Source organism: Mixophyes fleayi, chromosome 2 (assembly GCF_038048845.1).
Source record: "Mixophyes fleayi isolate aMixFle1 chromosome 2, aMixFle1.hap1, whole genome shotgun sequence".
NCBI lineage: Eukaryota > Metazoa > Chordata > Amphibia > Anura > Limnodynastidae > Mixophyes > Mixophyes fleayi.
This window is the reverse complement of record NC_134403.1, coordinates 322,295,299-322,314,012: the sequence shown is the minus strand read 5'-3', so window position 1 is coordinate 322,314,012 and position 18,714 is coordinate 322,295,299. Positions and strand designations below refer to the sequence as shown.

The 18,714-nt window shown below is 38.7% G+C and overlaps 1 protein-coding gene across 2 annotated transcripts in view; it reads left to right on the top strand.

Annotated features, from left to right (window-relative positions):
• Positions 1 to 12,834, top strand: part of MNT (MAX network transcriptional repressor) — a 73,682-nt gene extending 60,848 nt beyond the window's left edge. For both annotated transcript variants that reach the window (XM_075196762.1, XM_075196761.1), the window contains 2 exons: positions 8,160 to 8,352; positions 9,921 to 12,834. In XM_075196762.1, coding sequence (XP_075052863.1) covers positions 8,160 to 8,352; positions 9,921 to 10,633 — 906 coding nt within the window. In that variant the 3' untranslated portion in view covers positions 10,634 to 12,834. The remainder of the gene's footprint in view (positions 1 to 8,159; positions 8,353 to 9,920) is intronic.
• Positions 12,835 to 18,714: the final 5,880 nt, after the last annotated feature.

The following is an 18,714-nucleotide window of genomic DNA, read 5'->3' as shown; positions in this document are numbered from 1 at the left end:
CCTTTGTTGTATTCCATATGAAATTGTGGAGGGTAGATGGTATATAGTACACTTGTTTCAAAGCTACCAACAATTCATAAAGTAAAGGGATACTCTCCAATGGCCACATTTTGGGCGACTTATACTGGTGCAGGATCAGACAGCACAGGGAGTAGAGGTTACTGTGTGGCAAATGTGTAAATGGCGTTTGCGGTACATTGAAAATGCCTATACAAAGTGATCCAAAGAGCATGCACCACATAGCAGAAAATAAACTACCGTTCATAGGAGCCCCTACCACATACAGCATCTACCCAGCATAACAGCCCAATGCACTCGATAGTCAGCTGTGAACCTGTCATTACAGCCGTGTCCAGCATAAGAACATCATGTCCATAACATGTCTACCATATACAACTCTATACTCAGTATTCCAGCCTCATGCCCACATATTTTACAATGTACACCACATACAGCTTTGTCTACCATGTCATTTGTACACCATAAGCAGCCTACCCACACTCTTTGTGCCCAGGTGATAGCCTCATTGTGCACTATAGCCCCATTTCCTTCATTGCAACTCTGTAGCCTAAATAAATGTGTTATGGTAAGATCACCCAACTAGTGTGGAAAGGAAGCATTCCTCTCCGTCCAATGAAATCGCAGGAGGTTTCAGCCAATGATACCATAGTTATTTCTTATAGCAAAACTGGAGAGATTTCATATTGAAACCATGTGGCTTTTATTGATAATAACACTAGTGGCTACTGTGAGGGGGGGGATAGATGCCTAAATTGTTGACTGTGAGGGGGGGGGGGGGGATAGATGCCTAAATTGTTGGAACAGTACTGTTCAACATATGGGGCTGCAGATGGTGTCCTGAAGGGCAACATGTGGACAGCCAGTTGGATAGCACCAAAGCAAAGTATTATTTGGAGACCACGCTTGTTTATTACAATGGACCTCAATGTGTGTTCACAACGACTTTTACTAGAGTTCACTTTCAGAGAATAATTTGTATAGAAAATCTGTCCCAGATGCAAACACAGACACACAATATTTACTTGTTGGTTCCTTGATTGTGATGTGTCCTTACTGTACTCCATGCAACTAATGTGAGTAATTAAAATTACACTGTGACATATAAAAGTGTAACCCATAGAGGTGTGACACCCCATAGAGGTGCGCAAAAGAATGAGCGGAGATTCCTTACCGTAATAGGCGGTAATGTGCATAGCTGGACATCACGGTGATGCCCGTGACACATTGCACTGAATTGAATCTGCCCCTCTGTGTATTTGATAAGTTACAAGTAAATATTTTTTCTATTTGTTCTCTGATATTAGCAATATTTCTAAAAATTTATGATAGTTCTAATAATAGCAATTTCAAACTTAGAGAAGGTTTTTCTTGGCATTGTTAGTGGACTTGACTTATATATATTACATGTGGTTGGTGCTAAAAGCTTTATTCTTTCTCCAGAAATGAATCTGTTCCTTGATTCCCTATTCTTCAAAAAAGAAAATGCGTTGTGCTTATAATAAGTTTAGCTTTTATATGGTTTTAGAGACCAAGGTCAGAGATAATGGGTTGATTGCTAGACACTGCATGTTATAACAAGTTTGATAAATCCCTTTGGTACAGACCAGATTACCCTAATTACTCCAGGAAAATAAAGGTTATAAAACATTGCAAGTAGGAGCCCCCACACGTGGCTGGAGACTTAGCCTACCTCTACCTAATAGCCTGCCTGCTCAGCATGCTACAGTGTCCAAGATGCCGACATTCCCTGCATTATGTTGTTACCCATTTAGCAACTTGTGACATAAACAGTACGTCAGGAGTTCTTGAAGTGCTTTGAATGCTTCACATATGATTCTAAAACACCCTGCCATTCACTTGTATTGAATCCCAAATAAATATCCTAATAATTGCCTGTGAGCCTTTTATTTTATTTTTTTAAGAATACGCCAGGCACAGGCATGGCAAATGAGAACGGACTTGTTTCCCAACAATCCACAGATCATTTATAGACAAAGCTCTTAAGATTGTAAGCTCACTTGGGCAGGTCATTTTCATAATGTAATTTGTTTGTATTGTGATGCTCAATGTACAGCGCTGCACAAAATGTCTGTAAAGTACAATGTAAGGTGAAAGGAAAAACAAAGGCATCAATGAAAAAACTGTTACGTCAGGTAAGGGGCAGCTTATAAAAGCAGATGTGCACTGACAAGTGAATATGTCCAGGTTTTAATCTTTAAATGCAATTGTTTCTGCCACTACATTCATATACCTTAATTACATTATTGAAAATCATGGTAGTGGTTTCGTTTTGCATTTTTAATATTGCATTTGATATGTTATAAGCTTAATAAATTAATATTAATGGTGGGAATAGATATACAACTATATACTGGTTTACTAGCGCACAGCTTCCCTTGTTTGGGATAAAGTGCCTTATAAAGTAGATAACATTATTATGTTTTTTCACAAGGTTGTAAAAATGTTGAAATATATATATATATATATATATATATATTATTTTTTTTTTAAAACAAAAACCCATAAACCGTAAATTATACTTTCACAAACGAGACAAGTTAGGGGCCTGTATTGTTTATATTGAATCCAGATTCAGAATAATGCTATTTGCCAATGAAAGCCTGTTGATAATAAACAGTATAAATAACAACAGAATATTACATAAATAAAATCACGCTTTTAGGGGGTATTTTACGCTGTAACCACCACTAACCAAAGCAGAGTATGTTTTGAGGTTCCTACAAACTATGGTGGTATTTAGCAGAGAGGGGGTTTTTTTTCTCTCGGAAACAAAAACACAATTGTTAATAGTTCTAGTTAGAATGTTTAGTCCCCAAGTGTTTCTGATTCCCACAGACAGTGCCAGGTTTGAAAATTGGTTCCCGCAAGTTTTCCATCCAGGCAATGTCATAGTGTTTTTTTTATATTCACCTGGAAAACACTGCTAAATGTGACTACCTGTATCCCTCATACAACCTTCTGTACAACCAGCATGCTGTTCTGAGCACATGGTTTCTGGCAGGCTGTTTGTGCAAGCCTTAAATGGAATGCACGCAGGCAGGGGGCGGATTTAAAATCTGGCACCAGTCCAGTTAATTTCCCGGCAAAATAAAGAGCAAAAGGCGGAGGGAGGGCTGGGAGTTGTGAAGGGGAAGTATGACGTCTTTGCGTACACGTGTTTCTGTCCCCACTGAGAAGGGAGGAGGCTCTGAAGCAAGGATTCTCTTAAAGGCGCAATCCACTTGTGAATTACAGCAACAGAGACTTCTTTTTTCATTCTGCAGTGTAGCACATTGTTCACCTTCAGCATTCTCCAGGAACCTATTTGTGATATTTTCTTTTCCACCACATTGTTTTCTCAAAATAGATGTGGCATTCTGATTTTGTTTTGTTTTTTTAATGTATAAGAGAAAATATATTTCATACTCACTGTCCTTTTGTTTTACTGGACTGTAGACATGGCAGTGGGACACTGAAGGGTTTATCCACCTTGCTAGTCTGAAGGACAACAAATTGATCAGCTGTTAAACCCTGCCTCTCCATCCTAGCAGTAATCTTCTTGATCTGACCGATCTGCAAAACAATTTTTTGGGTTGGATCTTGTGCCTAATGCCATTTCTATGGTCCAGAAAGGGAAATAAGGGCAAGTATGAAATAAAGTGGGACACTGAAGGGATATATCCTAGGAGTAAATGACACATGGGCTGAGAGATGCTGCAATTGTTTATTTACACTCAAAACAGAAATAGCTTTAGTCCCAGGTTCTAATTCAGGAGTATGGTTTACATCTAGGCTGCAGTGCTTGACAAATATGTTGAGTGAAGACCACATACCTGAAATGCTCAAATATTCTACAGCTGCCCAAGATGATGCTGCTGCCCTGGTTGAATGAGCCTTAACTGTGAGTGGAGCAGCTATTGGTTTCTGCTGAATAGCCTTCTTTTATGCCCGGCGTAATCAGTCTCTTAGAAGGTGAATGTCCTGACTACGATCCCCCAAATGTAAGAAGCAAATGGGTCTAAATTTCTCAGGGTTCTTTTTTTTGTGTGGAAAGGCTTCAATCCAGTCTAGGATAGTTCTCTACATATGCATTTTATGGGTTATCAAAGAAATTAGAAAGCACAATTTAAGAAGGAGCTGTGAATGAACCTTCTGGAAGACGTTCTGTGTCATGGGACAACTTTATCCTCCTGATTGACCAGGTATTGCTCTGACACCCTTAATGCATGGATTTCACTCACTTTTTTTTTATCAAGGCAATATCTACAAGAAAAGCTGTCTTTATGTCAGTTCTCTTAAACCAGTGATGTCCAGTAGATCAAAGCAAGTTATTTTCATTCCAGTAGTACCCAAAGACAGATTCAAGGGTGCGACTTTTAGTTTAGTTTAGTTCAAATGTGAGAAGATATGTCCTCAATCAAGGTTCCTCTTATCGAACAAGAATGAAATTGCTGCTGATACTACAACCTTTAGTACAGTATGGCTTAGGTTTTTCTCCAGGGCAGCGTGAAGGATTTCTACCACCTGTTCATAACCCAACTTAGAAAAGACAGGCCAAACTTTGCAATATTTCTTAGACATAGACCTTTTTCTCACTGCTAAAAGGATTTTTATGATCCTTACAACCAATCTGGTCCACATATTCTCCCTTTCATTCCCCAGGCCATTAACCTTAGTTTTTTCACCTCCGGACAACAGATTGGATACTGCGTCAAGACTAGCTGAGCGTGAGTGGCTGGTATATCCTGCCCAATGAAGCAATCTCAGAAGCAAGAATCTCTTCAGCCACCAAGGAGCATTGCGATCATCTTTGCTCTGTCATCTAATATCCTTTTGACTACTCAACGGATCAGAGGTAGAGGGGGAATATACAGCAGGAGTGTGCGACAGGTGCATGCTGAGGAAGTCTGCTTGTATATCAATGGCTGGCCAGGTTGTGAAAGGCCTCCAAATGCTGTAGATGGATTTCGACCCATGCAAAGCAGGCTCATGACAAGGCAAGAAGAGGACTGCTGCTTGGTGATTTGGAAGTTGCAAGGTTAGCTGTACTGTGTTTAGTTCCCTCTAATTTGAAGACAATCTGTGATACCGCAAGCACCACATTCTTTTCATGGGCTTCTGATGTTATTTTCCTGGCAGGCTTCTTCAGTAATATTTCCCATTTCAAATTTATCAGGATCAACCATCAACAGAAGCTGACCATTTCTGCTTTCTTTGGGTAGACCTGCTAATTAATTTTCCTTGTTTTCTCTATCCCATTGCCTTGACAACTCTTGAAGTAGACCAATGTGAATCATGGCACATCTGACAGAATCTGTGGCATCCACCAACTGGCCCATTATTTCATTTGCCTTAGGTGCTGAAATATAACTAGCTGCCTCTCCTTGGGTTACGGCATAAGGAATTGAGTAGTCTGTTTCTACTCCTCGAAACCTCAAGGACTGAGCTGGCTCAGTTTAGGACTTCTTCCATTCCTGTAGCCACCCATGGTTTTGCAGACACTCAGTAGTGACCTGGACTTGTAGTAACAATGAATTCTTGTTTCAAGCTCTTGGGAGATTACTATCTAGGTAAGTAAAAACTTTCCCACAAGTGTGCAGTAAGCACCCAAGAGGCATTTGTGAAGGTCTGTGGTGATATAGGAAGCCCAAATGGTATTACTTTGTATTGGACATTTCTCCCTTGAACTCCGAAGGAATTTCTTGAGAGCACTGGGATGTGAAAATAGATGTCCAGTCTTGGATAGCCAGTTTCCCTGATCCAAGGTTTGATTCACTTGACTCCATTCTGAAAGACTTGACTATCAGGAACTTTGTAACATAACATCATAGGAATAGAAGAGAATATATTCCTACCATACTTGGATCCAGTGATAACTCTCAATTTCCTTAGCAAACAATGTAGTATCTCCTCTAGGGGTTCTGGATATTACACGTTGGCTGCTTGAGGTTCCATGCTCACTGGTCCTGGAGAGGAACAGGGCATCAATATTGAGAGAACGCAGTCCTGGATTACTTATGCAAAAGAATAAGATACTCTGGAATTGCTGTTTCTATAGATTAAGCAAACTAACAAGGACAAAATTTGGTCTTTAGCCCCCCACCCAGACATTACATTTAAAATCATCCTCTTTTTGTCACATACAAAGCATTTCTTTCTAATCCTGCTTTGTCTGTATAAATCCTCTGACGAGTAGAGGTCTTGAAAGAATAATGAATATTATCAGCAAGTTGAAGTGATATATTCCTGTACTCTCCTAACAAGTATGCTCACCCCTTGGACCTTGATCTTGACTGTGATCGGAGTGCATTGCAGCTCATAAAAACAGACCTAGTTGTCGAAAGTGTATGTTATGTATATAATAGAGCTTTTCCCTTTACAACAGTATTAGGTTGAGTCAAAGTAATGCAGGAGCAGCAACCAGAATTATTTAAAAAAAAAAAAAAATCACACTCTCTGATGTCCTTCCATCTGGACCTACAGTATTGGCAAGCTGGCATCCTGCCCCCCAGACAGTGGTTTTTATATAGCCAAGTGGGAGAGGCAAGGTCGTCTCAGGTGAGCGCTCTCCAGTCCTGCGAGGATAGTAAAGACGACTGCTGGAATGGAGGAGGAGAAGAGATTTTACTACTGGTTTCTGTCCTGACTGGTGAGGGACATTAAATCTTCAGTGTCCCACTGCCATGTCGGTAGGACCATGAAAAGCAATATTCTTATTGCTTTTAAAAGTATATCTGAAACAAAACTGAAACAAAATGCTGGCTCTAGGGATTATCTTCCAGTAGGAGTAGACCGTTTAATAACCATGTTTCCATGTGAAGTTAAAATTGTGAAACTGAACAGGCTGCTCTGTGATTTATTGACAACGGTTTAATATTCAGTAACCGTTTCAACCACTCTGACATTTGCTCTCATTGTGTGACTTGCTCTGATCTATGAAAGAGAATTGATGATCAGTTGCTATGTTGCACTGTTTGTTAAATAAACTGAGCATCGATGTGTGACATTTGTCCAGTAGTGCTCTATACATAATATCGGTTTAAGTGTGTTGAAAGTGATGTAGTTCAAAATTCTCTTGCCATCTGCGATAAAGGTGCCGGGGTGGGGAAGTAAATTAAGTTTATTTTGGTTGACAGCAGAAATAGAACCTGGCACATGGGCTGAGTGGCCAGATCTGGTCGAATATAGATATGTTTAGAAGGTTTGCGGTTCACATAATAAAACCAATTGCTATTGATGTCACAGAAAGTTTAATGGTCATGGTATACTTTTGAAACTTGTTTTTGTCTTATATCAGATAATATTTTGAAGCTGTTGGGGTGGCTCTATATATTTCTGATGGGGAGAGAAATAAATCCTTTTTTAAACAAGCTGCGGTAGACAGAGTAAGACAAAAAGGTGCACATTACATTCATGCATCATGTATGAAAATGTACATGTCATTGTTTAGCTGTGCTTTTAAATCAGTACTGCATCATTTTAATATGTCTAGTTTTAAAGATTGTAATACTTAAATGATATTCCAAAAAATGGACAGCACCCAAGTTCCAGTGGGCCGCAGGCCTAGTTTCGTTGTCCTGGTGGTATTTTCTGCCCTCACCGAGAAATACAGTTTGTGTAATAGGCGGCATTTCTGGGACTTGTAAAATTCCCCAGTAATGACTGTGAGGTCACCTCCACAGGTTCCTTGGTTGAAGTAAAGGCTCCAACACAGAGCAGTGCTCCCATAATGCCACTAGTGTGAAAGCATGTAATAACACTGGATATTTGGTTAGTTCAATTTACAAAATAGACTAAGTGGTATATTTACTAAACTGCAGGTTTTGAAAAATTGATAAGTTGAGATGTTCAAAATAGACCTATTTAACCAGACATAAGAAACTGAGCAAAGACCTTGCCTAGCAAAACCAAATTCAGATGAGTGCCTCCAACGTGTTTAGAGCAACTGTAAGCATTTGCTACATGTTCAGAAATTCACAAATCACACAGACTTAAGCGTGTTAACCAGACCAAACTATCAGATGTGTTTTCAGTTATACTGGAATAAGAACATAATGTTCTGTTTAAATGTAAAGTCATAAGCATGTTTTTCTGCACAGTCAATGGAAATTTCAAATTATTTTTTCCTTGGTTCTCAGAGTCTGAAAAGGAAAGAAAAGGAATATGAGCACGAAATGGAACGTTTGGCAAGAGAGAAAATAGCCACACAGCAGCGGCTGGCTGACTTAAAGAATGAACTCAGCCAGTGGATGGATATCTTGGAAATTGACCGAATTGTGCGTCAAACTGTTCAGCCAGAGGACGACCAGGCCTCCACATCCACAGCTTCAGGTACCTTACATCCATGAATACTGTTAGTGTTACTATAGTGGAGGGCATTTGTCAAAACTGTTCCATGGGTTACTGGGAGCAACACCATCTTTTGTACGTATTCTGTTATTTAAATAGTACAGTTTAGAAAATGAAAGTGGGCACCTTTTTAGTTGTGATGGGCAACACTTAAAAAAGCTCAAAAATATTCAACCGGTTTGGGTCAAAGGCCCAAAACACCGGGGTTTTGCGGAACAGTTGTTAATAGACCCCAATTTGAAACGTTCACCTTCATGGTTTTGTTTTGTTCTGTTTTTTAAAGCACTTTTAAATAATTTTTTTAATTGCATACATTTACATTGTTTTCAAACTGATCAAATCGAACAGCGAACACCAGCGTTCAAGATTTGCAATAAAAACTAATTTGAAAAAATTTGAAATGTAACTTAAATATCTGCGAATCTCTCAAACATTGTGGAACCTACTTTCTTGATTGTTATTGTTTCTTAAGTTTGAGAATCTCCAGTCACTTTATCAAATTTTAGAACCTGTTTCAAAATCAATATGCGGCCAGTTCAAGCAGCTATAGTACAAACACTTTTCCTTCAGGTACCTGGGGAACATTGTTCATACATATCCCTAATTGTGTTTCTCATTCCTATTAATTGACCTCCTTCAGTCAGTCTTGGCACGTTGCTTTTAGCAAATACCGAGCATCACCTCTATTCCCTGATATTTTTATATTGCATAAAGAGGTACAGTGAACCTTTCCTGCTTCTCTGTTAGAATTAAATGTCAATATTTTATTTTTATTTTATTTTTTAATTTATTTTCTTAGAACTGTCTTGTAGTTCTAGTCACTGCATCTATATTGCTCCTTCAGCTGCTGACCCCTACAGACTATTCTTAATATTGCTACTTGAAAAAAGTGTTACTTTGGGAAAGCCTATACTATTGGAGGTGTCGTAGAGCATTTTATTTACAGCAAAGTATATGCATAAGACGTGTTTCCTTTATGTTAGCTTGATCTGCAATAAATGCGATTTGGAGTTATTTATGAACAAAGTGCAAATGTATTGTGACCCTTGGCAAGCAATAAAACATTTGTGGTCATTGTCTAACCTGTACTGAAGGATGCTTGCTGCTTGCTTGCGGAGAGTTACTACTGCACATTAGTACTTTAACCACTATCCCATCACCTGCTTTATATAAACAGCAGGTGAGACTTTACTGATCCCACTCTTCTCTGTAGCACTGCATTAATACATAACTGATAGTGAGTCTCATTGCATTAGGTAATCTATTGCTGCAGAGATACATAGGGGACATGGATTATTTTTATGTGTAAAAGGAAAAATATCATTATGATCAGGGCAATAAAGGTGCAGCTACTTAACCACTTCAAGACTGCACGATAAGTGAATTCAGATGGACATAACCTTTTTGTTGTTATTATTATTATTTCTTAGTTCACCAATTGAATTTGATATTCTTTTTTTGAGAACAGTATATTTTATGAGCATTTCATGGAGGTATTGACGTTTGTTGGGATGTTTTTTTTAACCATTTTGTCTTGTTTTGTCTGTCAGAGGGAGAAGACAACATAGATGAGGACATGGATGACGACAGACCTGTAAATTCATTACCAAAACGCCAGCAGCCAGAGCTCCTGAAGATGGTACCGTCCAACGCAGCTTCCCTGAATCACCATTCCACTGTTCTGCCTCAGCACATCTCCATTCAACAGAAACAAGTCCCCACTCCCCATCTACAGCCTCTCTCCAACCAAGCTCTGGTCCCGCCTCAGGCCATGGTGCCAGCACAGACTCATATTGTGGCTGCTTCCACGGTGCAGTCAACAGTGATAGCCCACACAGCTACCACTCATGCGTCCGTCATCCAGACTCTAAATCATGTCATCCCAGGGCCTCAGACCAAGCACATTGCTCATATTGCACCTTCCACGTCAAGCCCTGTACAGCTAACCACTGCTGCTCAGCCGATTGGCCACATCACTGTGCACCCAGCTGCCATTAATCATATGACCCATCTTGGCCAGCAGTTACCCATTTATCCCCAGTCTGTTGCAGTAAGTCAGCCCATGATGAGCCACATTGCTCACACCATTTCCCACCCACAAGTAAACGGAACCACAAACCTGGGCCAGCCTGCCGTCATGGCAAAGCCAACTGTAGGAGCCCAGGTGGTTCACCACCCCCAATTAGTTGGGCAAACAGTCCTGAACCCGGTGACTATGGTAACAATGCCATCGTTCCCTGTCAGCACTTTGAAGCTAGCTTAAACATTCAACTGCTAAAAAAATTTAAGAATGATTTAAATAAATTAAGTTATCCACCGGACAGCTGAAACTACATACATTCCTTTCAAGTCATGTTCCATGGAAGAGCTACGCAGACACTTCTTAACAAGGCTGTGAACCACATTGTTATTGGCTTTGGAAAAGGCGCCAGGCTTCATTGTATAGGCCTATCTATTGCAAACCACAAAGGGCCCAGTGCTCTGGAATTTTACCATTCTCATTGTCTCAGTGGCAGCCACTCATAATGACTTTTTCATTTTCTCCCTTATTCCAGTAATCAATGAATACGAAATAGGACTTTAATATCTGTTTGCTACTTCATTAACATTTTTATTTCATTCAGTTTTTATTTTTTTGTTTTGTCTTTTTAAATGTGTATCTTTGTAACATACAAATTTGATGATCTCTCTCTAATATAAGAAATCAAGTTGGCAAAAGTAACCATAATGTCGGTTTATACCTTCATTGAGGTGACAATTGTAGAATGTATACACTAATGAAAAAAAAAAAACCAACACTTTTATTTTTAGCAGCATAAGCAAAAATGCAGAAAAACCTTTACTGCTGCTGAGGTGAGATGTGAGCAAGACACACACACACTCTTGCAGCAGTGAAGAGAACGGAGGACATTTCTGAAGATTGTTTTATAGGTAACTGCAGGCGGTGATGCCCATAACAGCCAGTCAGACTCTAGTTTATTTCCTAAACTGCAAGTTAGAATCTCTTTACTGTGAACTTTCTACACAGCTGCCCAAAGAACAGTCTTTTTAAATGCCCCCTTTTGTTCTTTTTTTTAAGCACTGGTTACTTACATTTTTAATATATTGGTGCCTTAGTTCTACTACATGATCTCCTAAAAACATGAACATGTTGCCCCACTGTTAATTAATGTTTAGATTGGGTAGTTTTCCCCAAGGAGTTGAAATGCAATTGCATTCCTTTGTCATGTGATTTGGTAACAAACTTACTCAACGCTAGATCGGAACTTGAAGTGATATGTATTGTTTCTTATAAAAGATACTCTTATTAGTTAAAGGCAAAATGAATAAGTCTCTCAGGTGTAGTTTACAAACACAGCAAAGTACTGTAAGTTGCTTCACACTTAACAAGTAATCTGTATAACAGTACAGAAATTGCTAACACAAATTTAAACAGAGTAAGAAAAAAATATATTATTTTTTTTTTTAAATGTTTTTAAGATTTGTTAAGACCCCTGACATCCCCAAATCTTATGAACAAATTTCCCATTAGAAGACCACAATGTTTTGTCACAATTCTTAAAGCGCACCTAATGCCTACAAAGAGTGGAGGCAGACCCAGCATTCACACTGAACCTTGCATGCCACGTTGTGCCTCCGTGGTGCCTAGTAAATTGACAGGCTGCATTCGTTGTGTAGGAGATGGGTGTAATGTTTAACATCTAGCCTAAATTAATTTGGTTGATGTTTTATAGTGTTCTACCATATACCTCCCCATCACACCTCACACACCCGCTTGTAAGGGTTATTGCTCATTGTGTTTCTGCTATCTCCCATTTCATTGTGTCAAAAGACAGCCTTATAGGTTAGAGGCATCATCTCTGTGCCCCATGTGCCATCACTTACCAACTTTTTTCAGATTGTTTAAGATTATTGAGTAATGTACCAATGCGGCATGACCTAATCACCCAAAGAAATCAAGAGTAGTTTTACTACTGCACCATGAACAATAATACAATAACACAGAGAGAAAGAGACTGACATTCTATTTAACACCCATTACAAATCCGAAACAAAATTTTAACAAGTACTGAAATTTCCTCTTTTAATGTGGAAGACATTTATCATGGAGTTTGTGCCATTACTTTCTGTTTAACTTATTTATTTGTATTATTTTCATTGACAACTAAACTGGTTTTAAACTCATGTTAATAATTTTATCTCAGATTTTATATAAACCTCACTTGGGTTCAATTGTGCATAACTGGGCCCATCTTGAGCTGTTAGAATATTAAACTATGTACATAAAGGCATTATTCTCTTGAAATGTTGTAAAAAGACAATTAATTAGAGGCTTTGTGTCGAGGCATGAGAGTGTATTACAGTGCACTGCAATCATTTTTATCAGAATTGTGTTAAATGTGAGCAATGTGTTCCTTTTTGGTTTATTAATACCAAATACAGATAATTTGATTTCATACATAATACCTATATTTATAAAAGTTTTTTTGGGGAGGTATTCAAAGTATTTTGTGCATAAACCAACTCAAGATTTTAAATTCTCCTTAAAGCCACTAAACTTAAAAGCATAAGTTGGTGAAATATTAAGACATTTTATTAACAAATGTATGTGAAAGTTCCCATATCATGGCTAATGTTTGACATTGTATGTGCACTTGTAATGTTGGTGCAAGCTATTGTTCTCGTCGGCCGTTTAAGGCTTATATCCTGGAATGTTGCTTATAGATCTTTTATATAAAGCGACTTGCATTTTTAAGTTTAATGGCCTTTCATCATAGATCCCCCCCCCATCTTTAATATTAATGAACTCACACAGTCCTTCCTGCTCAAAAACGATGACCCTCTAAAAATAAAAGCAATACTGTAGTATTATTATTATTATTTTTTTTAATACTTGATGCCTGTAGAGGCCAACAAAGGCATTAAACAGCTGGAAAAAAATAGTAGCGTTGTATGTTAATGGTGGAAAAGCTGTCCTTTTTATTGTTGTATTTTCTCATTTCATACCCTACCACACAGCTTGTAGCCAGTGTGATTCCAACCTGGTACCATATGGATTTCTTCCTGTCTATTTGGCTTGTACCAGCTCTAAGACTGCCACCCTACATGAATATTTACCCGAGCAATGTTATTTAAAAATACAAGAGGCATGTCCAGCATACAATGCTGAGGTTACTGCCCAAGCGAGCTAATCCAGATAGCACATAGCAATAGGTTCCAGAAAAGGCATGGCTGATCTTGCAGATGGGAAGCATAAAAATATTCAATCTTAGAAGTATTTGCAAAAAGCATTCATTTTTTTTTAGTGGTGACAATGGGATTAAAAACTTCATTGTTTTGGAGGACGGGCATTCTTTGTTGCAGAAATATTCTCCGACTTAATGAACCTGAAAAGAGAAGCAGCAATCTTTATAGGCACAAAGACAGCTTATTTATCTATTTTCTAGACTGAATAATCAAACTGCTGTTCGTTTACCTTGGAAGTAATTATATTGTCCTCTAAAGTCAGTTTTAGCAGGAGATAATTGAAAAGCAAGAGTTGTATCACTGATAAGGACATGACCAGCTCAGAGTGGACTATCAGGAAGTTTTCCTGCCTGCAAGTTTTATAGTAGGACAGGGAAATGGTCTAATATACGTTACCCTCTCAGCATTCTGCAGCCCATCCATGGCCATGTCTACATGAATGGGGTTTTTTCAGGGGTTTATGTGCACATAGTAAGGATGTGAAAAATGATGTTTGCATGTATGCCTGAAAAAAAACCAATTCTAGTGTGGACCTAACATTTGTCGTCCTCTTATTTACAGGTGAATGTCCTCACTTTTATAGATCTCCTATCTCAATGTAACTAGGGTTACCAGATCAGTCATGTAAATAACGCCACATGTGAAATGCCAGTGCAGCATGCAGGGCTGTTTATCCCATGACGTGCCGGGGAGAACGCAGGCGTCTCCATCGTAGGGGTCTGGCCCCTAACAGGACCACCCCAACCTGCCTCATCATCATCATCATCATCATCATTTATTTATATAGCGCCACTAATTCCGCAGCGCTGTACAGAGAACTCATTCACATCAGTCCCTGCCCCATTGGAGCTTACAGTCTAAAATCCCTACTATAGACACACACTCACACACAGACAGACAGAAAGACAGACACAGAGAGAGAGAGACTAGGGTCAATTTTTTTTTTTTTTTGATTGCAGCCAATTAACCTACCAGTATGTTTTTGGAGTGTAGGAGGAAACCGGAGCACCCGGAGGAAACCTACGCAAACACAGGGAGAACATACAAACTCCACACAGATAAGGCCATGGTTGGGAATCGAACTCATGACCCCAGTGCTGTGAGGCAGACGTGCTAACCACTATGCCACTGTGCCTCAGCACTCTGGCCACTGGCTGCATTGCAATAATTGATTGCAGAAGGATCACAGAGTGACACAAGTCTCCTACTCTCTCCTGCAACAATCATAGTGGTGCGGTAACAGATAGAAGGAGAAGATTATATAGTATTCTTTCCCACCTAACTGACTTCTTTCACCATATCAGTCCCAATATCCTGTCCTACAGCAATGAAGGGGGGGAGGGTGGATGCCTCTGGGTGCATGCAAGTTAAATTATTACAATGACAGCCTGCACCATGTTTTTCATGTGTGTCCAGATTTACATTCTGATCTGTGTACCGTACCTGTAATAAATTCATCTATGCAAAGCCTTTATTTCTACAGTATGATTTCTTACTGTGGAGCAACATAGTATACACCCACCTCAAGTTAGTGGCTTACTTCTAGATTAAATCCATTTTAAGAGTCTGTGGTGGCTGTAAAATATTTGACATTACATATTGATAATTACCTATTAACTTCTGAATTCAAACTTCTAAACCACAGATGACTGTTCTTCACCAGATTCCACTCTCTGCACAATACAACGACATCACTAGTAATTATAAGTTACAGTTTAGTTTCAAATGATTTACTTTGTCACTATAAATATAAAAACTCAAAGCTTTTATTATGAAAATCCATTATCCAGCTATATTATCCATTTACATATGTCTGCGTGTACATATGTAAAAGTATAGGTATTTATTTATAGTTCTAAATATATTTTGTAAAACATTCCTGTCCATTGTTACAATCACTGTGATGATTTTTTTTTTTTAGGTTTGTTATGATGTTGAAAAAACATTACTGTTAATAAAGTAGAGAGATCTAAAGGGTTTTTTTTGGGAGGGGAGGAGGAGGTGAATGGCTGCTTTGATTTTACAAATGTTTCATTTTCCACTGTCTGTTCAAAGAGATTATTATGCTTACTTAAAAAAAATAATGAACACTTTATTTATTTAACTCAGTTTGCATTTATTTTGACTTTATTACTGTTTATTTGTTTTTAGCATTTATGTTTTAATTTCCATATTAGTTTATCATTAACATTTTAAAAGTGTTTGGCTGTGGCCAACTGTTTATCAATAAGGGATGCTTCATGTTACTCGGGTAAGATTCAAGAAGTATAGAGGGGTTACAATAGATTTTTGAGGTATTGTAAAATCAGGCTACAGCATAAGTGGGTTATGTGTGACTCCTAAAATCTGTGTCATCAAAAGCCTAATTGTAAACAACAAAAACACAATTTAACCATAAAAATGTTTAGGCTGAAATTCATCGAGATGAACAAGAGAATGTGAATACGTCTCCTACAAGCAGTGGAGTCAGCCCTCTTTGAGAATGCAAACTACCCACTCGCTAGCAGCCAGTGGCTGGGCTGACAGTGGTGTCACTGATTCCTAGTGAAATGGTAAGCTTCAATTATATAAATATTGGTTCACCCTGCAGATGGACTGCCTGTACTGAAGTACCTACCTGTACTGGAGTACCTAAACAAGAGGGAAGTATAAATAAAATGCAGATTACATTTGTGATGTTTTTTGGACACTCACGGATTTGTCCACAAAGATCACAGTATAGTATAAAATTTTGCATCCAATGGTTCTTGCTGAATGTCAGCTTGGTACCCGTGTATTCCATTTTATATATATATATATATATATATATATATAATATCTCATACTTGCCAACTCTCCCGGAATGTCTGGGAGACTCTCGAAATTTCGGGTAGGACTCCTGGGAGAGCAGGCAAATATCCCGCATATGGCATCTGCTCCTCAAAATGACTCGTTTCGCGTCACTTTGGCACAGCGACAAAATTGGCAGGTTGGTAAGTATGATGAGATATATATATATATATATATATATATATTCATATTCAAGGGGTGAAGAGGGTGCATTTTGAGGGGCATCTAGGTGCCTTGTATATGGAAAAGTGCATTTATAAGCACGTTTCTACCATTTGTAATAAACACCATATTGACCTTTAATAACACTAGACAGCCTGAGCTGGTTTCCACTGATAGAGGGTGACAATAAACATATGTTACCCCTGCTAGACTGGAAGCAAGCAGGGTAGTTGCCCCCGTCATAGTGGGAATCGGCCCAGAGTGGTCAGTATCGGGCTGCAGTCTCTGGTTTTGGGCACAAACAAACTAGGTGACCACCTCCCAAAGACTTCTAACCCTATGTTGAAAAGCTCTAGGGCTCTTCAATGGTACCCCTGGTTTGTGGAGATTAGTTTAGTGAGCAATATTTGCCACCATAGTGGTCCTAGTGGAATAGTAACTGGTCCATAAGGCCCCGTTTCATTATACTAAAATGTAATCTAAACACATAATTATTAAATAAACTTTTAATGAATTAAAAACTTCCTAAATCATCATTTACAAAATCAATAATACAAAAATAAATCATTATTTGTATTGCAAAGGAATCGTCTTATTGTAATCCAACTGAATTTTTCTTGTAATCTATGGGAAATGTTCTTTTGTTTGTAGTCCATGGGATTTATTCCTGTAATCCACAGGAAATAAAAAAACCATGACATGAACTGCCGCGCTATGAACCCCACTGCAGAATGAGCTCCCCTTATTCGCTGAGCCAATCTCAAGGAGTTTTCCATGCTAGTCACAATGTGATTGGCAGTGAGAAAAGTCCAAAGGGCTGTGGTCACACTGCAATAGAGATAAGTTAAATCTCTCCCAATGTGTGAAAAAAAAAATTAACAATGCTGTGAAGCTCAATTCATGTGAATAGCCTTCTCATTTCAGTGAAGTAGTGCACAATTCCGTTGAAATGAATGGACCATTAACATGGCATAATGGTAGTCGGTATGTAGACAATGGCATAACCCCAAGTCGGTATGTACACAATTCCACAGCGATAAATGGACTTTAAGTGGGGTGACATGCTTTGGATGTACTGAAGTGGATCAACCAGCATCCAAAAACTGCAATGCAAATAATTATGGACAAGGAGAACAGAATTATTATTTATAGGGTGCCACAGATTCCATAGTGCCAGATACATAAGCAAGTAACAAATAAGTAGCACAGATGAGTGTGAGTAATGCTATGGGGACTCACACAAAATACATGTCAGGATGAAGAAGGGAGTCAGACAGTAGACAGACATGGGACAATAGGTAGAGGACCCTGCATGGGAGAGCTTGCATTTTAGAGGAGTGCGAATTGTGTTTTAACATTATGTAAACATCAAACAGACACATCGTTTAAATTCCAGTGGGAAATTGTCATTAAATGACCATAATCAATGACGTTCTGTGATATTCACAAATGTGTACATAAAACCATATCCTGTAAATGTTTATTGTAGTTTAGATCAAGCTATTTTCCTCTGTCATCAGAACTTTGAGGATCTAAAAGGTTTCCTTCAGTGTCCTTCAAGAGGATTACTGTCATGAAGTCTGAGGACACAGGAAAAGAGTCATTTCTTGTCATCAGTGCCTTCCTAAATGTTTAAGTTCATCAAAATTTAGCACATACTCCGATTCTCATTTCCATGCTTTTGGTTAAAAAAAATAAAATCTCCCTCAAAACAAACAAACATTGCTTTTGAATGTCTAACACACTTTGTCAAGCTATCAGAGAAACCAACCAAGCTACTTACTTCCACTTTAGGAGCACCCCATTCGTCTGTGTAAACACTTTTGACTTTCTCCTAAAATACTGCTTCATGAGAAATGTCCTCCGTCTTCCCACGCTACCCCATCGCCCAGACATCTAGTGTAAAGGAGCTGGGAGTGACCAATTCCTCACAGAAATTCTTGCAGCTCCTTTAATGTTACCGTAGGCATCTTGGTTGCCTTACTGGTGAGTTTTCGCATCAACTTTGGAGGGGTGGCCTAATCTTGGCAATGTCTCTGTTGTGCCACATTTACATGGTGAAATGCCTTTGAAATTCTTTTTAATCTCCTGATTCGTACCTTTCAA